This window comes from Vombatus ursinus, unplaced genomic scaffold (genome assembly GCF_900497805.2).
Source record: "Vombatus ursinus unplaced genomic scaffold, bare-nosed wombat genome assembly UNPS02012515.1, whole genome shotgun sequence".
Lineage (NCBI taxonomy): Eukaryota > Metazoa > Chordata > Mammalia > Diprotodontia > Vombatidae > Vombatus > Vombatus ursinus.
Window position 1 is genome coordinate 1,157,753 of NW_020952293.1, and position 18,691 is coordinate 1,176,443.

At 51.1% G+C, this 18,691-nt stretch overlaps 1 protein-coding gene across 7 annotated transcripts in view; it reads left to right on the top strand.

The window, feature by feature from the left end:
* Positions 1-18,691, top strand: part of NDRG4 (NDRG family member 4) — a 77,275-nt gene that overhangs the window by 37,078 nt on the left and 21,506 nt on the right. For 6 of the 7 annotated variants that reach the window (XM_027857874.1, XM_027857875.1, XM_027857878.1 and 3 more), the window contains exons 2-3: positions 1,169-1,260; positions 7,747-7,791. In XM_027857874.1, coding sequence (XP_027713675.1) covers positions 1,169-1,260; positions 7,747-7,791 — 137 coding nt within the window. The remainder of the gene's footprint in view (positions 1-1,168; positions 1,261-7,746; positions 7,792-18,691) is intronic. The other variant, XM_027857876.1, reaches the window with a different exon arrangement.

Sequence of the window (18,691 nt, forward strand, 5' to 3'; positions counted from 1 at the left end):
AAGTGTTCAGGAAGGTGTCCAGGAGCTTCAGGTGGGGCTCAGTATCCAAGGTAAGCATAGAAAGGCCTTTCCTAGTCCCTTAGCCACAGGAACTTTCTCCTCTAAGGAACTCTGTATCTCCTCTACCATGATTCACTTGTTGTCTCCGCTATGGAATGCAAGCTCCTTGAGGGCAGGAACTGGTTTTGCTTTTTCCTTGTCTGGAACAATGCTTTGCTCACAGTAAGTGCTTAGTAAATACTTGTTGATTGAGAAACTAGGCAATAGTGAAAGCCCTGGGGCCACAAGATCCCCGTTTCCCAGCTAAAGAGTGGTGGTACCTTTGATCCAGCAATAGCACTTCTAGGGCTGTATCCCAAAGAGATCATACAAATGGGAAAAGGACCCACATGTACAAAAATATTTATAGCAGCTCCATATGTGGTGGCTGAGAATTGGAAATTGAGGGGATGCCCACTATCTGGGGAATGGCTGAACAAACTGTGGTATATGAATGTATTGGAATGCTATTGTGCTATAAGAAATGATGAGCAGGCAGACTTCAGAAAAACCTGGAAAGACTTGTATGGACTGATGCTGAATGAAGTGAGTAGAACCAGGAGAACTCTGTACACAGTAACAGCCACATGACCAACCATGATAGACTTAGTGCTTCTCAGCAATGCAAGGATCTAAGACATCTCCAAAAGACTCATGATGGAAAATGCTATCCACATTCAGAGAAAGAATTATGGAGTCTGAATGCATATGGAAACATACTATTTGCTCTCCTTTTTTTTGTTGTTTTGTTTTGTTTCTTCTTTCTTGTGGTTCCTCCCATTGTTTCTAATCCTTCTTTACAACTTGACTAATTTAAAAATATGTTTAATATGAACATATATGTAGAGGCTATATCAGATTGCACACCATCTTGGGGAGGGAGAAGGAAAGGGAGGGGGAGAAAATTTAAAACTCAAAATCTTCTGGAAGTGAACATTGAAAACTAAAAATAAATAATTTAAAAATAACAAGGAGCAGGTGCCTGGGGAAGCTGATTCTGGGTAGAGGCTCAAGGCCAGGGCTGGGCGCTTTCCGTGAGTTCTTGACCCAAGGGTCAGTTTTTCTCTTTGATCGCCTTCTCTGGCTCTTCCCTGCTCCCTAACCAAGGTGTTTCTCTCTCCGCTCTCAGGGCTGCTGCTCCAGGAGGTGACCATGGCTGGGCTCCATGAGCTGCGATTCACCGAAGAGAAGCCGCTGCTCAGAGGGCAAGACACTGAGCTGGTGAGTTCCCCCTGGGGGTTGCCACTTAGCGGCCCCTGGGTCGAGCTCCCAAGCAGCGCTAGTGACATCATGTGGCCAGAGAAGGAAACTCCAGTTGCCCTTCACCTGCTCTGTTAAGGAAAGAAGACTTGGGCCCCTACGCCCTTCTCCCTCCCCCCCCCCCACAGCCCCCACATCCCCCTTTCAAAAATTGTCTTTCTGTCTTTACTCAAGTACTCCTAAATCCCTCCTTTCGAGAAGAAAATGATCAATAATTCATTCGTGCTAAGTTAGCAAGCCATTTGCCAACTTAACTTCCTCGCCTATAAAATGAGGGTATTGGTTAGACTAGCTGATATGTATATATTAGGCTCGCTGATCCAGAGATAGAGGAGGGGCTAGCCCACCCACCCCCATGCCTCATTTTTTGCATATAAGGCTTATAAAAGCTAAAAGCCTTGCCCATGGTCCCCAAGGTAGTAAGCACCAGAGGAAAGATTGGAACTCATTTCTTTGATTCTAGGGCTAATGTTCTTTCCACTATCCTCATCTCCAAAGTCCCTCCTCAGCTCTAACATTCTTTGTGATTTAATGTGTTATATAACACATTAAAGAGTTTTGGCGTGTTTTGTTTTGTTTTGTTTTTTAAAGACACCTGGAGGGGTAGCTAGGTGGCGCAGAAGATACAGCCCCGGCCTTGGAGTCAGGAGGACCTGAGTTCAAATCCAACCTCAGACACTTGACACTTACTAGCTATGTGACCCTGGGCAAGTCACTTAACCCCGACTGCCTCACCAAAAATTAAATAAATAAATGAAAATAAAGACACCTGGAGAGACACCGTTTAACGTGTAGAACCTCAGAAGAAGTGGGAGAAGTCAGCTAGTCCAACCCCAGCCTGGAAGCATGAAGCTCCTCTTACATTCTCTCGGGAGCATCACGGCATAGCAGACAGAGCGCTGGACTTAGAGTCATGGAATTATTGTTGTTCGATCATTTCAGTCGTATCTGACCCCATTTGGGGTTTTCTTGGCAAAGATACTGGAGTGGTTTGCCATTTCTTTCTCCGGCTCATTTTACAGATAAGGAAACTGAGGCAAACAGGGTGAAGTAACTTGCCCAGGGTCACGCAGTAAGTGTCTGAGATCAGACTTGAACTCAGGTCTTCCTGACTCCAGGCCCAGTGTTCCATCCACTAAGCCAGTTTAAATCCTGACTGAGGTGCCTACTAGTTGTGTGGCCCTGGACAAGTCACTTAATTTCTTGGTATCTCAGTTTCCTTATCTGTAAAAATGAAGGGGGTGGACTTCATGGCCTCTAAGGCACCCCCTTACTCCCCACCCCAGCTCTAAATCTATGGACAGTCTCCGTTGATGACCTCCTATGAGCTGAAACACATGTCCTTCTGAGTCAACCGCTCCATTTTTTTAAGCTGAAATCCCCACAGCTTCCACCCAGTAATCCCTCTGGGGCCAAGTAGAATGTCTGCCCTCTCTTCCATATGACCCCACTTCAAATACTCCAAAGAACAGGAATCATGCCCAGCCCCCTAAATCTTGAGTTACACCTCCCTAGTTCCTTCGGCCATCCTTTTTTGATGGGACTTCTTTCCTCACCATCGCGGCTGCCCTCTCATGGATGGACGGGCTCCAGCTTGTCAAAGGCCCCCTTAGCCTTTCCTAGGATGTGGTCTCCAGAACTGGACTCTGACCTGGACATTCACGCCTCTCTTGCTCTGGACTTAGAACATAGAACCCAGAGGAATGAATCACAAATGAAGGATTTTGACACTGACACATGTTCCAGGGGTGAGGAGCCAGGGGCTTTTTTTATTCTGGGGTTGAGGTTCCCCTGCCAGCCTCCCTGTCCTACCTCTTGGAAGACTAGCTTGGTTTTGGGGCAAATCAGTGCTCTGGTCACCTTAAGCCTGCAGCTTCTCTCGGGAGGATGGTTACACATGAGGAAACGGAGGGCAAAGGGGTAGCTCCAAGAGAGCAGTAAAATACGAGGAATTCAAACAGAAAGTGAAATGAAAACCCAAATTCAGTTGCTAATGGTCAGTATCGCCTAGCTTATAATCAAGGCTCAGCCTCTTAGGTACATATATAATGGGCTCCTTTGTTAAAGGAATCCGAAGACTTCCATTAGCTCATAGTTTGTCCTTTCCTGCCGTGGCTGGCTATTCTTTCTTGCCTTGACAGCACCACTAACTATACTGGCCTTAAATCTCTAGTTTCTGTTTTATCCTGAGTTCTGTCATCAGTATTCAGGGGCAGAAGCCAAATATCATGCCCTCACCTGTCAGTTACCTACCCCTGAGCCAGGCTTGCTGGACAACCGAACCCCCTCTTCTTTCTCTTTGGTTCTGCTGCCCAGCTTTCCACTCCTTTCGTTGCAAAGTTTGGAGTCCCACACCTGCATCATTGGCCCAACCACCCCCATTGGCCAATCTCTGTAATGCAGTCCTCACAAGGGGTTTTGTAGCCCATATTCAGGAGCCTGGGGCTCACCCTTTCCCCTTTCTACCAAACTCAGAAGCCCATGGGAGCTTGGAATCATGACTGCTTTCCCCCAAACTCAGTTATTTTCCATTCCTCCTCCCTCTAGTGGTGTTCAGTATAAAATTCAGGAGTGAGCCCATGTGATCTGGGAGTCACTGAGAAGCAGAGCATGGAAATGATGATTTTCAACATCTTATGATTAGTAAATAGCAGACCCAGGGTCTGAACTCAGGTCTTTGACTCCAAATCCAGGGTCCTTGCCACCAGACCATGCTGTCAAGTTTCTCTGGCCTAATCTGCCTCCAGATGTGGACTTGAAACTTATGTAACTTGGTAAGACCTACCAGGATTCTTTCTTCTTAAAAGATATTTCCTCTTGCATACCAATAGCATCCTGGAACGCTTCAGTGGCATACGGCCTCTGAGAAGCCAGGGTCATATCTGTGCCGCAGAAAGGAAGCAGAAGACATTTATGGAAGACGTGTAGTGTCTTCATCAAGAAATTTAAAAAACCTTTTCAACATTGGAATATGTCATTCAATCCACATCTTTCCTCCATGCCTTCTCACATAAAGGACCCAAATGGGCTAGCCTTGAATCTTAGAGCCAAAAGGGATCTTGGAACGAATCTGGTCCAATTCCTTTATTTAACAGGTGAAAAACAGAGAAGAGAGATAGCAAGTGATTTACCTGAGGCCACATGGGGGTTTAGTTGGCGGCCAAGTCAGGACTAGAACCCAGGTCTCCTGCTCCCCACCCCCCAGGTCTAGGGCTCCTTCTACCATACCCCATTACTCTGTGAGTCCTGTTACTCTTCTAACACAGTGATAGCTGCTGCTACTTCTTCTTCTTCTTCCTCCTCTTCCTCTTCCCCCTCTTCCCCTCTCCCCTCTCATCTCTTTACCCTCTCTATCCTCTCCTTCATCTCTCTTCTCTCTTTTTCTGCCCCCTGCTCTCTTTATCCACCCTCTCTTTCCCTCCCCCCTCCTCCTCTCTTTACCCTCTCTCCCTTCTCCAGCTCTCTCTCCCCTTTCTCTGTCTCCATTTCTTTCTTCCTGTCTAGCTCCTCGGTCATCTTAGTTGACCTGTGACGCTCTCCCTTCATCTGCCTTTGGCTATCACTTGCCTCTGCTTGGAGGCCATGCCCAGCCTCACTATGCAAGCAGGATTCTCCAGCCTAACCCTGCTGTTCTTTGCATTCTCCTGCCTAAAGCTTCTCGATGTTTCGGCTTTGCTTCCCTTTTCTCTGGCCTGGTGGATAGAAGGAAACCTAGCTGGGTGGTACTCATGTTCATGGGTTTACTGAAGTCCCATGAGCCACCTTCCCCCTCCTCCCCACCCTAAGCCAAAGGCCCGCTGTTGGGGGTGAGGGCACTTCTGGGTCAGAAAGCAGGGGGGCAGAGATCCTCCCTCCCAACAGCTAAGTCACTCAGTCCATCTTCCCCTTCAGAGTCCAAGGCTTGGCAAGCCTGAGGGCATCTTGCAGAGCAGCACACAGTCAGACAGCAAGCATATATTACTATGTGCCAAGCACTGTGCAAAGTGCTAGAGAGACAAAGAAAATGTGAAAATAGCCCCTGCCCTCACACTCTGATGGCAGAGATGGCATGTAAAGAACTAGGTACATACATAGACAAGACAATCTCAGAGGGGAAAACACCAGCAGAGGGTAGGGGGGGAGCTGCGCCAGGTGAAAACAATAGGAGGAGGTCAGGATGGAGAACATTCCAGGCATGGGCACAGCCATTGCCAAGGCACAGAGTCAGGAGATAGAGCACTGGACTTGGAATCAAGAAGACTTGGGTTCAAATTCAGGCTCCAATGGTTCCTAGCCATGTGACCCTGGACAAGTCCCTTAACCTCTCTCAGCCTCAGTTTCCTCATCTGTAAAATGGGTATAATAAAAGCACCTCCCTCCCAGGCTGGTTGTGAGGATCAAATGAGATCATTGTAAAATGTTTTGCAGACCTCACAATGACATGTAAACGCTAAAAATAGTAGCATCCCTGACAAGTGGTCCTCCAGCCTCTCTGCCTGAGGGATCTCCAAGGAGAGGGACCCCGCCACCACCCTAGGCAGCCCATTTAACTTTGGGCCTGCTTGGATGGTTAGGAAGTGTCACCTCAGGCCCAAATGGGCCTCTCTGCAACGTCCACCCATTGCTCTGGCCTAGGTCAGGGCAAGACTGATCCCTGCTCCACAGAGGATTAGAAGACGGCTACTACGCCCCCCCACACCCCCAAGTCTTCTCTAGGATAATCATGCCCCCTTCCTTCAGCCTGTCCTCAGGTGACGTGGGCTCAGGCCTCTCGCCATCCTGTTGGACCTCTTCTGGACTCCCTCCAGCCCAGTAGCGTCCTTCTTAAACTGGGGCCCCTCAAAATGAGCACAGTGGGGTCTGATGAGGGCAGAAGACAGTGGAGTTCTCACCTCCCTCTCCTGGAACATCTGTCAGTCTTAGCATAGCCTGACACGCGTTCACTAAAGCCCCCGGCCCTTTTCAGACCCCACCTCCCCTGTACCATTCTGGTGAGAAGAGATTTTGTTTTTGTACCCATGTGCCAGACTTCACATCTCTCCCTCCTAAAGCTCCTCGTTAGGTTCCTCTATGTTCCAATGGGTCATTGACTTCCCCTTGGTACCTGATTCTCTCATCCAAGTGTTAGCCATCTAACACTGGGAAGGACACTAACAGAAACAGCTCCGTGCTAGTCCCCTGGCTCCCTATTACTGGGGATCCCAGAGGAGCCGCCATCTCTGTCCCTCCTAGTCTGGGTCTAGCTGCAGTGCTCTGCCATCCCCAGCCCTGATGGTGAGTCACTGGCCAAGCTCAGCCCAGCCTGGCCCTTAGGTCCTGGAGCTCCATGCCTATGTTTGACCTGTGTCCCTTCCCTGCTTTCCTCCCCAAGGTTTCCACTGTCCCAGGTGCTGAATTCTTTGCACACCATACGTAGTTTTTTCAGGGAGTCTGGTTCCAGCCCGGAGCGCATCCCAATGCAGGCCCCCAAGGCCAGAATGAAGGTTCTTCCAGGATGTCTGGAGTCATGTACCCACCGGGGTTTACAGAGAGCTTTGCCTACATTGGCTCTTAGGAGCTCACACGGTGTCTTCCCACCCCCAGCCCCATGACAGATGCCTCTCCCCTGGAGTCAGCTCCAACTTAGGGTTCCGGCTTGGTCTAGTCCTTTCTCCTAATGATTCTCCATTCTCCCTTCTCTCTCAAATCAAGTCAAGAAACATTTTTTTCTGAGATGACTTCCCGGGTGTCCAGGCTAGATACTGACCTCTCTCCTCCCCAACCTCATCCCAGAACTGAAAAACTGCTTCTAGAGGGCAGACTGAGGAAGAGAAGGAAGGATACCATCGATAATAATAATGAGGATAGCTAGCATTGATATGGTGCCAAACATATATTGCCTCATGTAAGCCTCACAACAACCCTGGGAGGGAAGTGCTATTATTATCCCCATTTCACAGATGAGGAAATTGAGGCAAGAATAATTTTCTCAAAGTTGCACAGCTAGTGAGTCTGGATTTGAACTCAAGTCTTCCTAACTTTAATTCCCACATTCTGTGAGGGCCCCATGGTCTCTAGAAGGCACTAGGAAGGAACCCTCCAAGCTATTTTGCCTTGGCACTCAACCTGGAAAAAGAGATGGAATCAGCCCCATTTGAGCCAAAAAGATGGGTTCCTGTAGATAGCATTTATACAGCACTTTAAGGTTTGCTGAGAGCTTAATATAGGTTAACTCACACGATCCTCACAACAACCTTGTAAGGTGGATGCCATTATCCCCATTTTATAGATAAGGAAACTGAGGCAGACAGAGGTTAAGGGACTTGCCTGGGGGCACATTGCAGGATTTGAACTCGAGTTCTCTCTACTGTGTCACCAAGTGGCCTCAGAGCATCACCCCAAGCTTAGCAGAAGGGACCCACCTGCCTTTGGGTGACCCTGGTCAGCTTGAGACTTCATGTCCTATTCTTCTGTTTGTTATCTCTCCAGGAGAACTCTGATGCCTTCCTCTCAGCTGTGGACACAGATTGGAAGGTAGGGCCACCCAGAGGGGGGCATTTCTTGACATCTCTCACATCCCAGCTTCCCGAGGCTGGTCGTCAAGCAAGGCCTGGGAATGTTAAGAGGAGGGGAAGGGGAAGGGCAAGTAGTCCAGGCTCTGTCCACAGAGGAGGGCTACGGCCTCCCTGACTACTCTGCCCACTGTGGGCTTGTGGATGGAGGGGCGGGGGAGGGTAGAGCCCGAGATGGCAGACTCTGATCTGAGCTGCCCAGGTTGGGAGGCAGCTGGGCCCCTCTGGTCCTGTGGAAGGATGTCCTTGGTGGATTGCTAGACCATTAGTCTTTCTCAGACAGGGAAGGGCAGGAGGAGGCGAGGAGAGAGGGGCGTGGATGCCTCCGGCAGAGGGGAGAGGGATGGCTCACCGAGAGGTGGGGGAGCCCTGCTGTCATCTCAATCAGCGTTTTCCACCAATGAAAACCAGGCTGACTTTCAGAAATAGCTGCTGTTTCTATGGCAGCTGTTGCCTTGGCAACTCTGGCCTCCTTAGTTTGATGAAAGATTATCTTCTAACCCTGAAAAGGTTTGGGGGGTTTTCTGCCTCCTTCAAAATATGATTCTGCCCTCCTCCCCAGTCCTGTTCTCCACTGGACAGGGATGACCTCAAGTCAGGGGCACGCCCGTGATCCATCTCTGGGCCTTGGAACATTTGCTCTGTTCTTCTGCCCAGCCCCTGTCCACAAAGAAGACCTGCAACCTTCCTAGCACATCCCCGCATTCAGTGACCTGCCCACCATGGGTATGAGGGGCTCCCAGGTCAGGGTGCTCTGACCCAAGCTAACAAAGGCATCCTTAAATTAGGGTGAGGCTCATCCTGGGCTCTGAGGGATGCCAAGGGGAAAGAAATACCCAAATACCACCACTCCAAAGGGTTAAACAAACCCAGATTTGGATATGGGAAAGGGGAGGGGGAGGAGGGAGCCGTATACCTTGACATTTTCTTCCCAGCTTTGTGGATTAGCACTGGGGTGATTCCACACAGCCAGGCCAGACCTGCATGTCCTTGATTTGGTGCTGAGCTTGTCCCAGGGATTTGGATGCCGGGGTATAGCGGGGGCGTGGTCCCCAGGGGAGTAGGGACTGTCAGGCACCCGTGCTTCTGGAGAACTGATGAGCCCTGTAACCTAGGTGACAAGCTGTCTCAAGGTTTGGTGGCTTAAAAGCTTACAAACTGTGTCGTGTGCTCATGGTACATCAAGGATGACAGGGATGCAGATCCACAGACTGTTAGAACCAGGGACCCCTTAATTTACAGATCAGGAAACTGAGGCCCAGATAGGGAGTGACTTGCCCAGAGTGACCCAACAAATAAGCAGGGCTACATGTCAGATCTTCTGACCCTTAGCCCAGCCCCCCTCCTCCCCTTGTGCTGATTTTTTAGCCCATTCTAAACACACACAGATTGATTATAGGGCATCAGCAGCAAGGCTCAGACACTTCCCAGCTCTGTGACCTTGGGTGAGTCACTTAATCACTGTTCCTCATCTGTAAAATGGGCAAAATAACAGCATCCACTTCCCAGGTTGTCAGGAGGACAAAATGAGATAATATTTGTAAGAGGTTTTGCAAACTTTAAAGCCAAGCCTAGACATAAATACATACATATATAAATGTCACAAATAGGGATGTGAGAATGAAAGGAAAGGGACTGAACTAAGTAGGTTCGGTGAGGGGGAGGGCTGCTCCATTACAAGGCAGAATGTTGGACCAGGAGTCAGAAGGTCCTAACTCTGAATCTTGCCTCAGACCCTTACTAGCTGTGTGACCTTGGGGAAGTCACTTAACCTTTGTTTGCCTCAGTTTCCTCATCTAGAAAATGGGGATAAGACTAGCACTTACCTCCCAGCATCAAATGAGATGCTCTATGTACCGTGCTTTGCAAACCTTAAGTTGACATATAAATGCTATTATAACCAAAGGGGAAATTAGAAATTAGGTAATGTTCAAAGGTCAGTGGTGGCAACAAGAGAATGGGGTGGGCAGTGGGGGAGCTTGGTCAGATATCAGGAAGAGATGGTGCAGATGCTTTGATTTTTTTTGTGTATGCTAAGTAGCACCTGAAGGAGAGCATTGATGTTATCTGTATTTAAGGCATGTGAGAGACTGTTTGGGTATATGCCAGGAGAGTATGTCCTTGGTACAAAGGAAAGGAAGACAGTGGCTTCTGAAGAAGGTTAGGTTAGTGAAAAATCAGTGATCAGTCATGCAGCAAGCATTGATTAAGTGAGTACTATGTGCTAGGCACTGAGTTGGGTGCCGGAGATACCAGTACAAAGGGGAGAAAGTCCTCAGGGAGCTCACATTCAGAAAAGTGAGCGGCAAACTCTGACCTCCCTCCCACCACCTCCAGCTTGGAAGCTCAGGCCCCATGAAGGACGCATTTAATGCAAACACTGCTGATTTCCACCAGTTCCCAAGCACAGCCCACCTGGACCTCCTGCCTACAGGGCTCTGGCATTTGAAAGGAGCTGGCTCCGAGCCCAACCTGGCATGAACATTCTGACTAATAGGATGTATTATTTAAGCATTTGGAGAAAGATCTTTCCTGCCAGCTCAGCACTTTCAATCCCATCATTCCTGATGGCCTCCTTCCCCATATGCCCTAGCCACGTGTCTTCTCCAAACACCAAAAGCAGGATGAGAAAAGTTCTTAGTGTGAGGTCACCGTGGATCAGAGAAGCCCCTGTGGCTTCATGGGACTTGGGAGTGTAGGAATGGTGTTTTCTAAAGCAGTGGGCCTAGGGCTCCTGGAAGTCTTCCAGGTGGTCTAAAGGAAAGTCAGAAAGTTAACTCATGGTGAGTATTTTAATGCACCTCCCTGTAGAGTTCAGTCTGTCCTGAAAAACACAAAAGGAAACTTTGGGGGAGGGGAAAAACCATAGACACAAATATCTGGTTACCCAGGCCACAGGGACCTTTTTTTCCCCAGAGACAAGGGGGAGCAAACGGTGCTTCTGAGAAGTGGTTCCAGGGACCTGAAGAAGTCCGAAATTTTTAAGGATTATTACAGTGAAGCACCCTCCAGTTCACTGCTATAGATTTCTAAGGTAGATGGTTGGAATGAGTGCAGTAATTCATCTTGGGGTGCTTGAAACTTAACTGGTAGGTTCATCAGCTGCCATCTTGGAGGTGAGAAGGGTTGCTGGCTGTGTCCTTGAGGGCACAAGAAGAAAGGAACCCGCTTTCTTGTGACTCAGCAGTATGGTGACCAAAACGACCCTTTTCCATCACTGGTTGGGGAATTGGAGGGGGGAGGCCCTCCTTCTAACACCAGGTTGAATCTACTATGTGAAAACCAATCATAGATTCATGAACTGGAAGGGACCCCAGATGGGAAGACTGAGGCCCGGAGAGTTTTAAGTCTTTGTCTAAGGAGCAGAGTTAGGAGTCAATTCTCCATCTTTTGACTTGAAATTAAGGCTCTTTTTTCCAACCTGGGGGAGACACACACCCACCAAAAGCAGGCTTCCAAAAAATAGTCCAGGAGTTAGAGATGGTAGTTGGATTTCTGCCCCCACAGCCACTAAAAGCTAGAAGCTGTTCTACCAAAGTGGCTGGATTTGGGTCCTCAGGAGGAGAGATGACACCTCCCCAATCCTGTTCTAGTGTCTGGGATCTGAGGCCCCAGGCCTGGGGCAGTGTAGAAGGAGGGTAGGAGTCAGCAGTCCTATGGGACGCCCCAGGACAAGCACAAGGATGCAGCTCAGACCTGGAAAACTGTCGGGGACAGGTGACCCTGAAGCCAGAGGGGCTCAGGGGACCAGTGGGCTCTGGCAAGTGAGTCTTATCGGCACAACGTGACAGTGGTGGCTCCTCAGCTCTACCCAGTGACATTGGCCAGGCAGTGGGCTGATTCTGAGCCTTCTTCTGCATCTCTGACCATGCTTTGTACTAATAACTCCTGGCCGAAGGCAGAAAATGAAGGCTCAGCAATTAATCCATTCTGCCCTCTGAGCTGGTGAGTGCCTTTGGCCCATCACCGTGGTCCACTCCAGAGAAGGGGAAACAAAGTAAAGTGTGTGGATGGCCACAACCTTCGGGGGAGCTGGTGCAGAAAGGGTGGAGCTGGGCCAGCCCTTTTACCTTCCCCAGGAAAGTCTCGGCAACCACAGGCTCCTTCCACCATCACAGAGGCCTTGAGTCATAGGACTGCTCACAGATTACATGGTGGCCCTGCGGCATGTCCTTCTGCACTGGGCTTCCCCACTGCCTCCTCTTGATGGGGAACCTCTGACCCAGAGATGAGGGTCTCCAGTGGGACCTGGATACCAATCACTCACGTAGCTTTGGGATTGACGCCAAGGGGACTCACCCCCCTTTCTTTTCTTCATCTCAAACATCATTCTGAAACCAAATGATGGAGACCCAGGGACTGGGGGAGCAGAAGCACCAAACTGCTGGACCCTAAAGCCAGGAATTAAAGAGGGATACTAGAGCATCATCCATCCCATTCCCCTTTCCCTGGCTGGTGGCCACGTTCTCTGAGAAATCTCAAGCACTAGCCTGCGGGGCTCTGAGCCCCTGAGCGACATCCTTATGATGTATGGCAGAAAAACACTGGCCTGGAGACCAGGGGTCTGGGCTTCTAATTCTGGGTCTGCCTCCACCTAGGTGATCTTGGGGAAGTTACTTCTTTCTGGGCCTCAGTTTCTCCATCTTTTAAATGAGGGTAGGATGGCATAAAGGTAAAGGCCTCCACATTTGGAGTCCCAAGATCCGGGTTCCAATCCTACTTACTGTCTGTGTGATAGTAGACAAGTCACTCTGAGCCTCTATTTGTATCCTAGTGAAGAGGCAGCTAGGTGGCACAGTAGATAGAGCCTAGAGTCAGGAAGACCCGAGTTCAAACGTGACCCAGATACTTCCTAGCTCTGTGACCCTGGGCAAAAATCACTCAACCTTATTTGCCTCAGTTTCCTCATCTGTAAAATGAGCCGGAGAAGGAAATGGCAGACCATTCCAGTATCTTTGCCAAGAAAACCCCAAATGGGGTAGTGAAGAGTCAGATACAACTGAAAAACGACTGAACAACAAAAACCTGGAAGAACATGATCTCTAAGGACACTCCCAGCTCTTCCAGCTCGAGGGGACCAGATCAGACGATCTCTAAGCTCCCTTCCAACCCTGGAGCGTGGCCGTGTGCGAGCCTGGCCTGCCTCTCCAGTTAGGGTTTTGACACTGGAGTCAGATGAGCATAGAGATTTTAGCGTCAATCGAACATGTATGCCTAAAAACCAAAAACCTCCTCGGTTGTGAGAATCTGGGGACTGGGAGGAGTTTAACCTGGAATGGAGAGTACAGGGGTCATGCTTAAACCTCCCTGGAGAAGCACTCGCGGCCTGGGGCTGCCGTCTGGTCAGTCGGGTCATCACACATTTCCGAAGGGCCTGCTGGAGGCCAGGCACTGTGCTAAGTACCAGGGATAAAGAGAAAGGAAAAAGAGACCCTGCCCTCAAGGGCTCACAAACAAGCATAGTCAGGATAAATTGGGAAGGCCAACCCTGTGCCCGGGAGGTGGTCCCCTTGGTCCCAGAGGAATCTGGTGAGTTAGGGTCACTTTGGGGCTAATCCAACCTCAGGAGAGAGGTGCTATTATTATTCCTACTTTACAGATGACGAAACTGAAGCAGAAGTGACCGACCCAGGGTCACACAGTGCCTGGATTTGAACTCAGGTCTTCCTGACTCCAAGTCTAGCTTTCTGTCTGCTGTGTCAGCTAAGTTAAGACCTAGCAGCTGTTGCCTGTATTTGGCGGTGGCGGGGTGGGAGCGGGAAATGGAAAGGCAATGTTAATCCCCCTGGTTCCGTGCTGATGGCTGTTTAGAGGAGCAGGAAACAGAATAGTGAGAGTGTTAGGTGTGTGTGTGGGTGGGTGGGTGGGTGTGGGTGTGGGTGCGCTGGAGAGAAAGACCCATGATGTCACGTGCCCAGTGCGGTGGGACGTGGCGCATGCTCTGTGTGTAGTCAGTGAGACCCTAGGAACCAGAGTTGTCAGCGACCTTAAAGGTTGGTCAGTCCAACCCATTTATCTTCCAGAGGGAGCAACTGAGGCCCAGAATAGGGACACAGCCTGCCCAAGGTCATGCAGCTAGCAAGATGCCCAGGTGAGATTCAAACCCGGGTCCTTGGGCTACGAATCAGGGCCTTCCCAGATGCTTTGCCTTCCAGTTAGCTCTTCAAATTTCTGACTCACGGTGCTAGCCTGACCTGAAAGGAGACAGTGGCGTGAATGAGAACCAAATCTACAGCCAGAGCCCGAGGAGAAAGGAAAAGTCCAACCTCAGATGCTTCCTGGCTGTGTGACCCTGGGAGAGTCATTTCATCCTCAATTGTAAAACAGGGATAACAATAGCACCCACCTTAGAAGGTTGTTGTGAAGGTCAGATACTATTTGTAAAGCGCTTAGCACAGTGCCTGGCACACAGGAGGTGCTTAATAAATGCTTGCTCCTTTCCCTTCTCTGCCAGAAGGGGATCCCCACCATGAACCTTTCACCACAGTCTAGACCAAGGCAATCCTAGCTATTATGACCACATGCAGCTTAGCATCTGCGGAAGGCTCGATTTTTAAAAGTTCGCTCCATTCTGGAATCCCCTGTGGTTGCCCTGGATGAGTGGATGTGGACATTTTGCACCTTAAGCAGGTAGGCTTAACATCTAGAATTCAGGCTGGGCCAGTTCCCTGGCAGCAGGTGCTAGCAACAACCTTTGTTTTCAGGACCCTGTGAGGTGGCTTAGTTTTGCTGTAGTGTGCCCATTTTACAGGTGGGCAAACTGAAGCCTAAAGTGGGAAAGTGACTTGTCTAGGGTCACACAGCCAGTGTCAGAGCCAGGGTCAGAACTCAGGTCTCTCCTGAATTCAGGTTGTTTCCTTTGTGCTCTACTATACCCAGTCTTGGTCCTGGGGAGCACGTCCTTGCAGCAGGGGTATACTAGCAGCCTCAGATCTAGGTTGGAGGGTGGGGCAGGTGTTTCAGTTTTCTGAAAGTGTTGGGCAGGTGGGCATGGGTGCCCAGGGCAGGCTGGGCTTTGGGGAAGCCCTGACCTCTCACATACAGGAGGCAGTCTCCTGATCCCTTCAGGCTTCAGGGCAGGAAGGAGCAGGGGGAGGAGAAGATAAGTCAGCGAGGAAGTGGGGCGGGGGTCACCACCTGGACCCCACAGTTCTTCCTTCCACCTGGCACCTGCCTGTGTGCCAACCCTTCCTAGCTCTGTAGAAAAACAGAAGACAGGAAAGCGTCCGGATTCACCCCAAAGTTGAGCGGGCAGCCTCTGCTCCCCACCCATCTGCCCCTGCTTAACATCCTGCCCTTCTGAAATGGGGGTGAGCCGAGAGCTCCAGGCACCTCTGAACTGCATCCTGGCCACTGGCGGCTGGCGGCTGCGAGATCTGCACTCCCTGCCCGAAGAGCCATCCAGACGTCAGCAGACACACTGGGTAGATGGCTACCGCTGAGCTCGTCTGCAGCCCAGGACGGGAGGAGGGGATTCTTTGAGCCAGGGCAGCTGAGCCAGGGAGCCAATGCTACAGAGCAGTCAGGTGGAGGGGAGGGCAGCGCCTCTCCAGGGCTCTGGCCTCTCCCACCTCCCCTCCCTCCCTCAGTATCTCTGCCTCTCCAGCCCGCTCTGTTCCCTTCCTTCTCTCCCCTGCAGATATTGCATCCCTCTCATGCTTTGGCATCCCCTCACCTGGTCCTTGGGTGTCTAGGAATCATACTTAATGCTCTTAAGCAATTAGCAGGGCTTCTTTGGGGTTCCTCACCCCTGCCTCCCCAAGACCCCTGCCTCCTGATAGGAGAGAAAGGAAGGTAAAAACAAGAACCAGAGATGGACCACGCCAGTCACCCTGACAGAGCTGGAAAGCGCCCAGTCTAGGGGTCCTTGACCTTGTCTGGGTCACGGATCCCTTTGACTGGTGAAACCCGTGACCTGCTTCTGCTCAGAAGCACGCTTTCAAATGCAGGGGAGTACAAAGGAAGCCAATTCTATTGAAATATATTATCAAAATGTTTTTCAAAAAGAAGTTCACAGCCTCCAGGTAAAGAACCCCATATCTTGTCCTGCCCCCTATTTTTCAAGTCAACAAGCATCTCTTAAGTGCCTACTATGTGCACCATTTTAAGAGCTGGTGATAGAAAGGAAAAAGGACTGTCCCTGCCTAGAACCACCTCACGTTCTAATGGGGGGATAGCATGCGAATAACTATGTAGGTAAAAGATGCATGCAGTGTGGCTGGAGCAAGGAAGGACACTGAGGCACAAAAAACAGGAGAGATTTGCTCATAGTCACATTGTGAGCTGGGTTCCCAGACTTGCTGCCTACCCGGGGAAAGTCCAGTTACTTGGAAAATGTGCTTGGGGGTCTAAAGCTAGAAGGGACCTCGAAGGCCAGTCTAACCTCCCCCACCCCATTTTATAGATGAGGAAGCTGAGGCCCAAGGTCACACAGGTAGTGAGTCACCAAGGGTGGATCCCCACATCCTTCCTCTTGAAATAAATCCTCTCCTTCAAGGCCCCCTTTTCCAGGAAGCCTTCCTTGATCTCCCTTTTCCCTCCTCTGAGCCTTCAGGAGGCGACCCTGTTATAGTTGAAAGTTCCTCCCTCTGATTCCAAGTTTCCTCTCCATGATCTTTCAAAAAGGCAAAGGAGAAAGGGCGATGGTTTTCTTCTCTCCCGGCCCATTCTTGGAATGGCCAGATCCCTCTTGAATCTGGGCCTCCTTCACCTGCTTTGTGCCGGCACTGGGACAGAGGAAGGTTTCCATGTGACCAGTCGTCTCAGCCCGTAGAAGCCTTTCATTTGGAATGACAGAGATGACCAGGCCCAGAGCTGGGGGCTGAGAGCGTGAGCTGCGGCCACGCCAGCCGTGCCCAGCACGTGGCCATTAGAACCGGGGAAGGGCGTTCTCTGCCCCATCTCTGTGCCAGTTTCTGAGAGATTTGGGAAGACTCCCGATCCTGCCCCCACTCAGGTGGGAGCCGAGATTGGGCTGTAGCAGACCTTTCGGTGGTCCCTCCACTCACTCCAGCATCAGGCTCCGACAGGCTTGTAACGCTTAAAACCCTCCCTCTCTTTCCAGAAGCCGTCCTGGCTCTTTTCCCTTATTTCTCTGTTTGACCTCTCTGGCGATCTGTCTCATCATTCCTGATGCATGTGTCCTCTCTCTCCTAGGACGGAGGCTCCCTACAGGCAGGGGCTGTATCTCGGCTCACCTTTGTACCCTCGCTTTATCACAGAGTTCTTTCTGTGTAGTCTGCACTTAGTAAACATTTGTTGAATTTAAGTGTGGGGGGGGGGAACCCCTAGTGATTCCGGGCTGGCCTTTGTGGTACAGGGAAGCCTGTCTCTTTGGACCTGCAGAATGTTCCATTTTCTGGGGAGGCTGCCGTGGGCATGGTGGGAAGTCAGCAGGGGAAAGCAGCCGTGGTCCTGGTGGGCTTTGTATGTCAAGGACCCCGATACAGAGCGGGTCTCCTCTGCTGCTGTGGGCCCCGGGCTGGCTCTGGTGAGAGGTCCTCCGTGTGCCGTGGCTTGCGTTCACTGCTTTCTGTGTGTGATGGTGAATGGAGAGGCAGTGAGCACATGTATGTCCATCTGCGTCGAAGCCCTGGGTACGGCTGAGTTGGTTCATATGTGTTGTGGGAGGAAGAAAGATGGAGGAGGAAGAAAACATCAGTAATGATTTTTTTGGGTGGGGGGGTTTAACGAAAGGGAAAAAAAAAAAAGACCAGGGAAAAGGGGATGGTTTGAGCCAATGGGAGTGTGAATAATTCCCCCACCAGCCAATCAGGGAGCTCCGGGCCTGCGTCTCAGCAAGTGACTGCATGCCCCCCTGCCCCGCAGAGAAGGGGGAGGGGCTAAGTCGGGGCCGAGCGGGTGTATAAATCACACGCAGAGAGGACGACCCTGTACTGCGGCGCCCGCCAATCCTGGTCCGTCTGAGCCGGGCACTCCTGCTGGGGCTGCCGGTGACTAAGGCGTTTAGCATCGCCTCTTCTCGGTCCTCCCGAGGGACCGGCCCAGCACAGACTGCAAGATGCCGGAGTGTTGGGACGGGGTAGGTACATCGGCCGTGCGTCCCGAGCTGAGCAGACCCCCGCGGGCGGGGGAGGGGGCAGCACCAGCTCTGTCCCATGGCCCGGGGAGCTGACCGGGATCTCGGGGATGGACAGGCACTCTCTACCCGGTCAGCAGAGCGGACTGAGCCAGAGCCGCGCCGAGCCACCGTGGCATCGGGTGGGAGGGCAGGATGCTTGGTGCTATCAGCCCCAGGAGAAGAGAGTTGGAGAGCGGGGCGGAGGAAGCATCCCCAGAGAAAAGCTCAGGCTGTGTGTCTATGTGTTGTGTTGGTGCCACAGGCAGACAGACAGACGAGACAGAGAGGAGACAGAGAAATCTGCCCGTTTGTCTCTACGGCTGCATGTAATTTGTCTCTCAGAGCACAAGGCACCGAATAGATGGTGCAGAGGTGGGGGGGGGGGGGGGGGGTTGGCGGCGGCTTTCCTCCCCTCTTGATTTCTTTGCATGTTACTCTGCCCTCGAGTCTGCCTTCCCCCCCCCCCACCCCCCCAGCACTGCAGTGGATAGGGAAGCCCGCCAGTCTCTGCTTTTCTGCAAGAAGCTGCTCCTGCTGCTGCGGTGGGGAGGGGGTGGGGGGTGCATCTACCCATCCATGTGCGTTGTCTGGAGGTGAAATTATAGGGCATGGTGCACTGGCACGGTCAGTGGGGCTTGCTGACATGCCTGCTGGCCTCTTGATAGCCCAGGGTAGATGACTGGTGAATTGTGGCTGATGTATCCCTGTAAGGTGATGTGGAAAACAGTTTTCTGGGGTGTGTGTGTGTGTGTGTGTGTGTGTGTGTGTGTGTGTGTGTGTG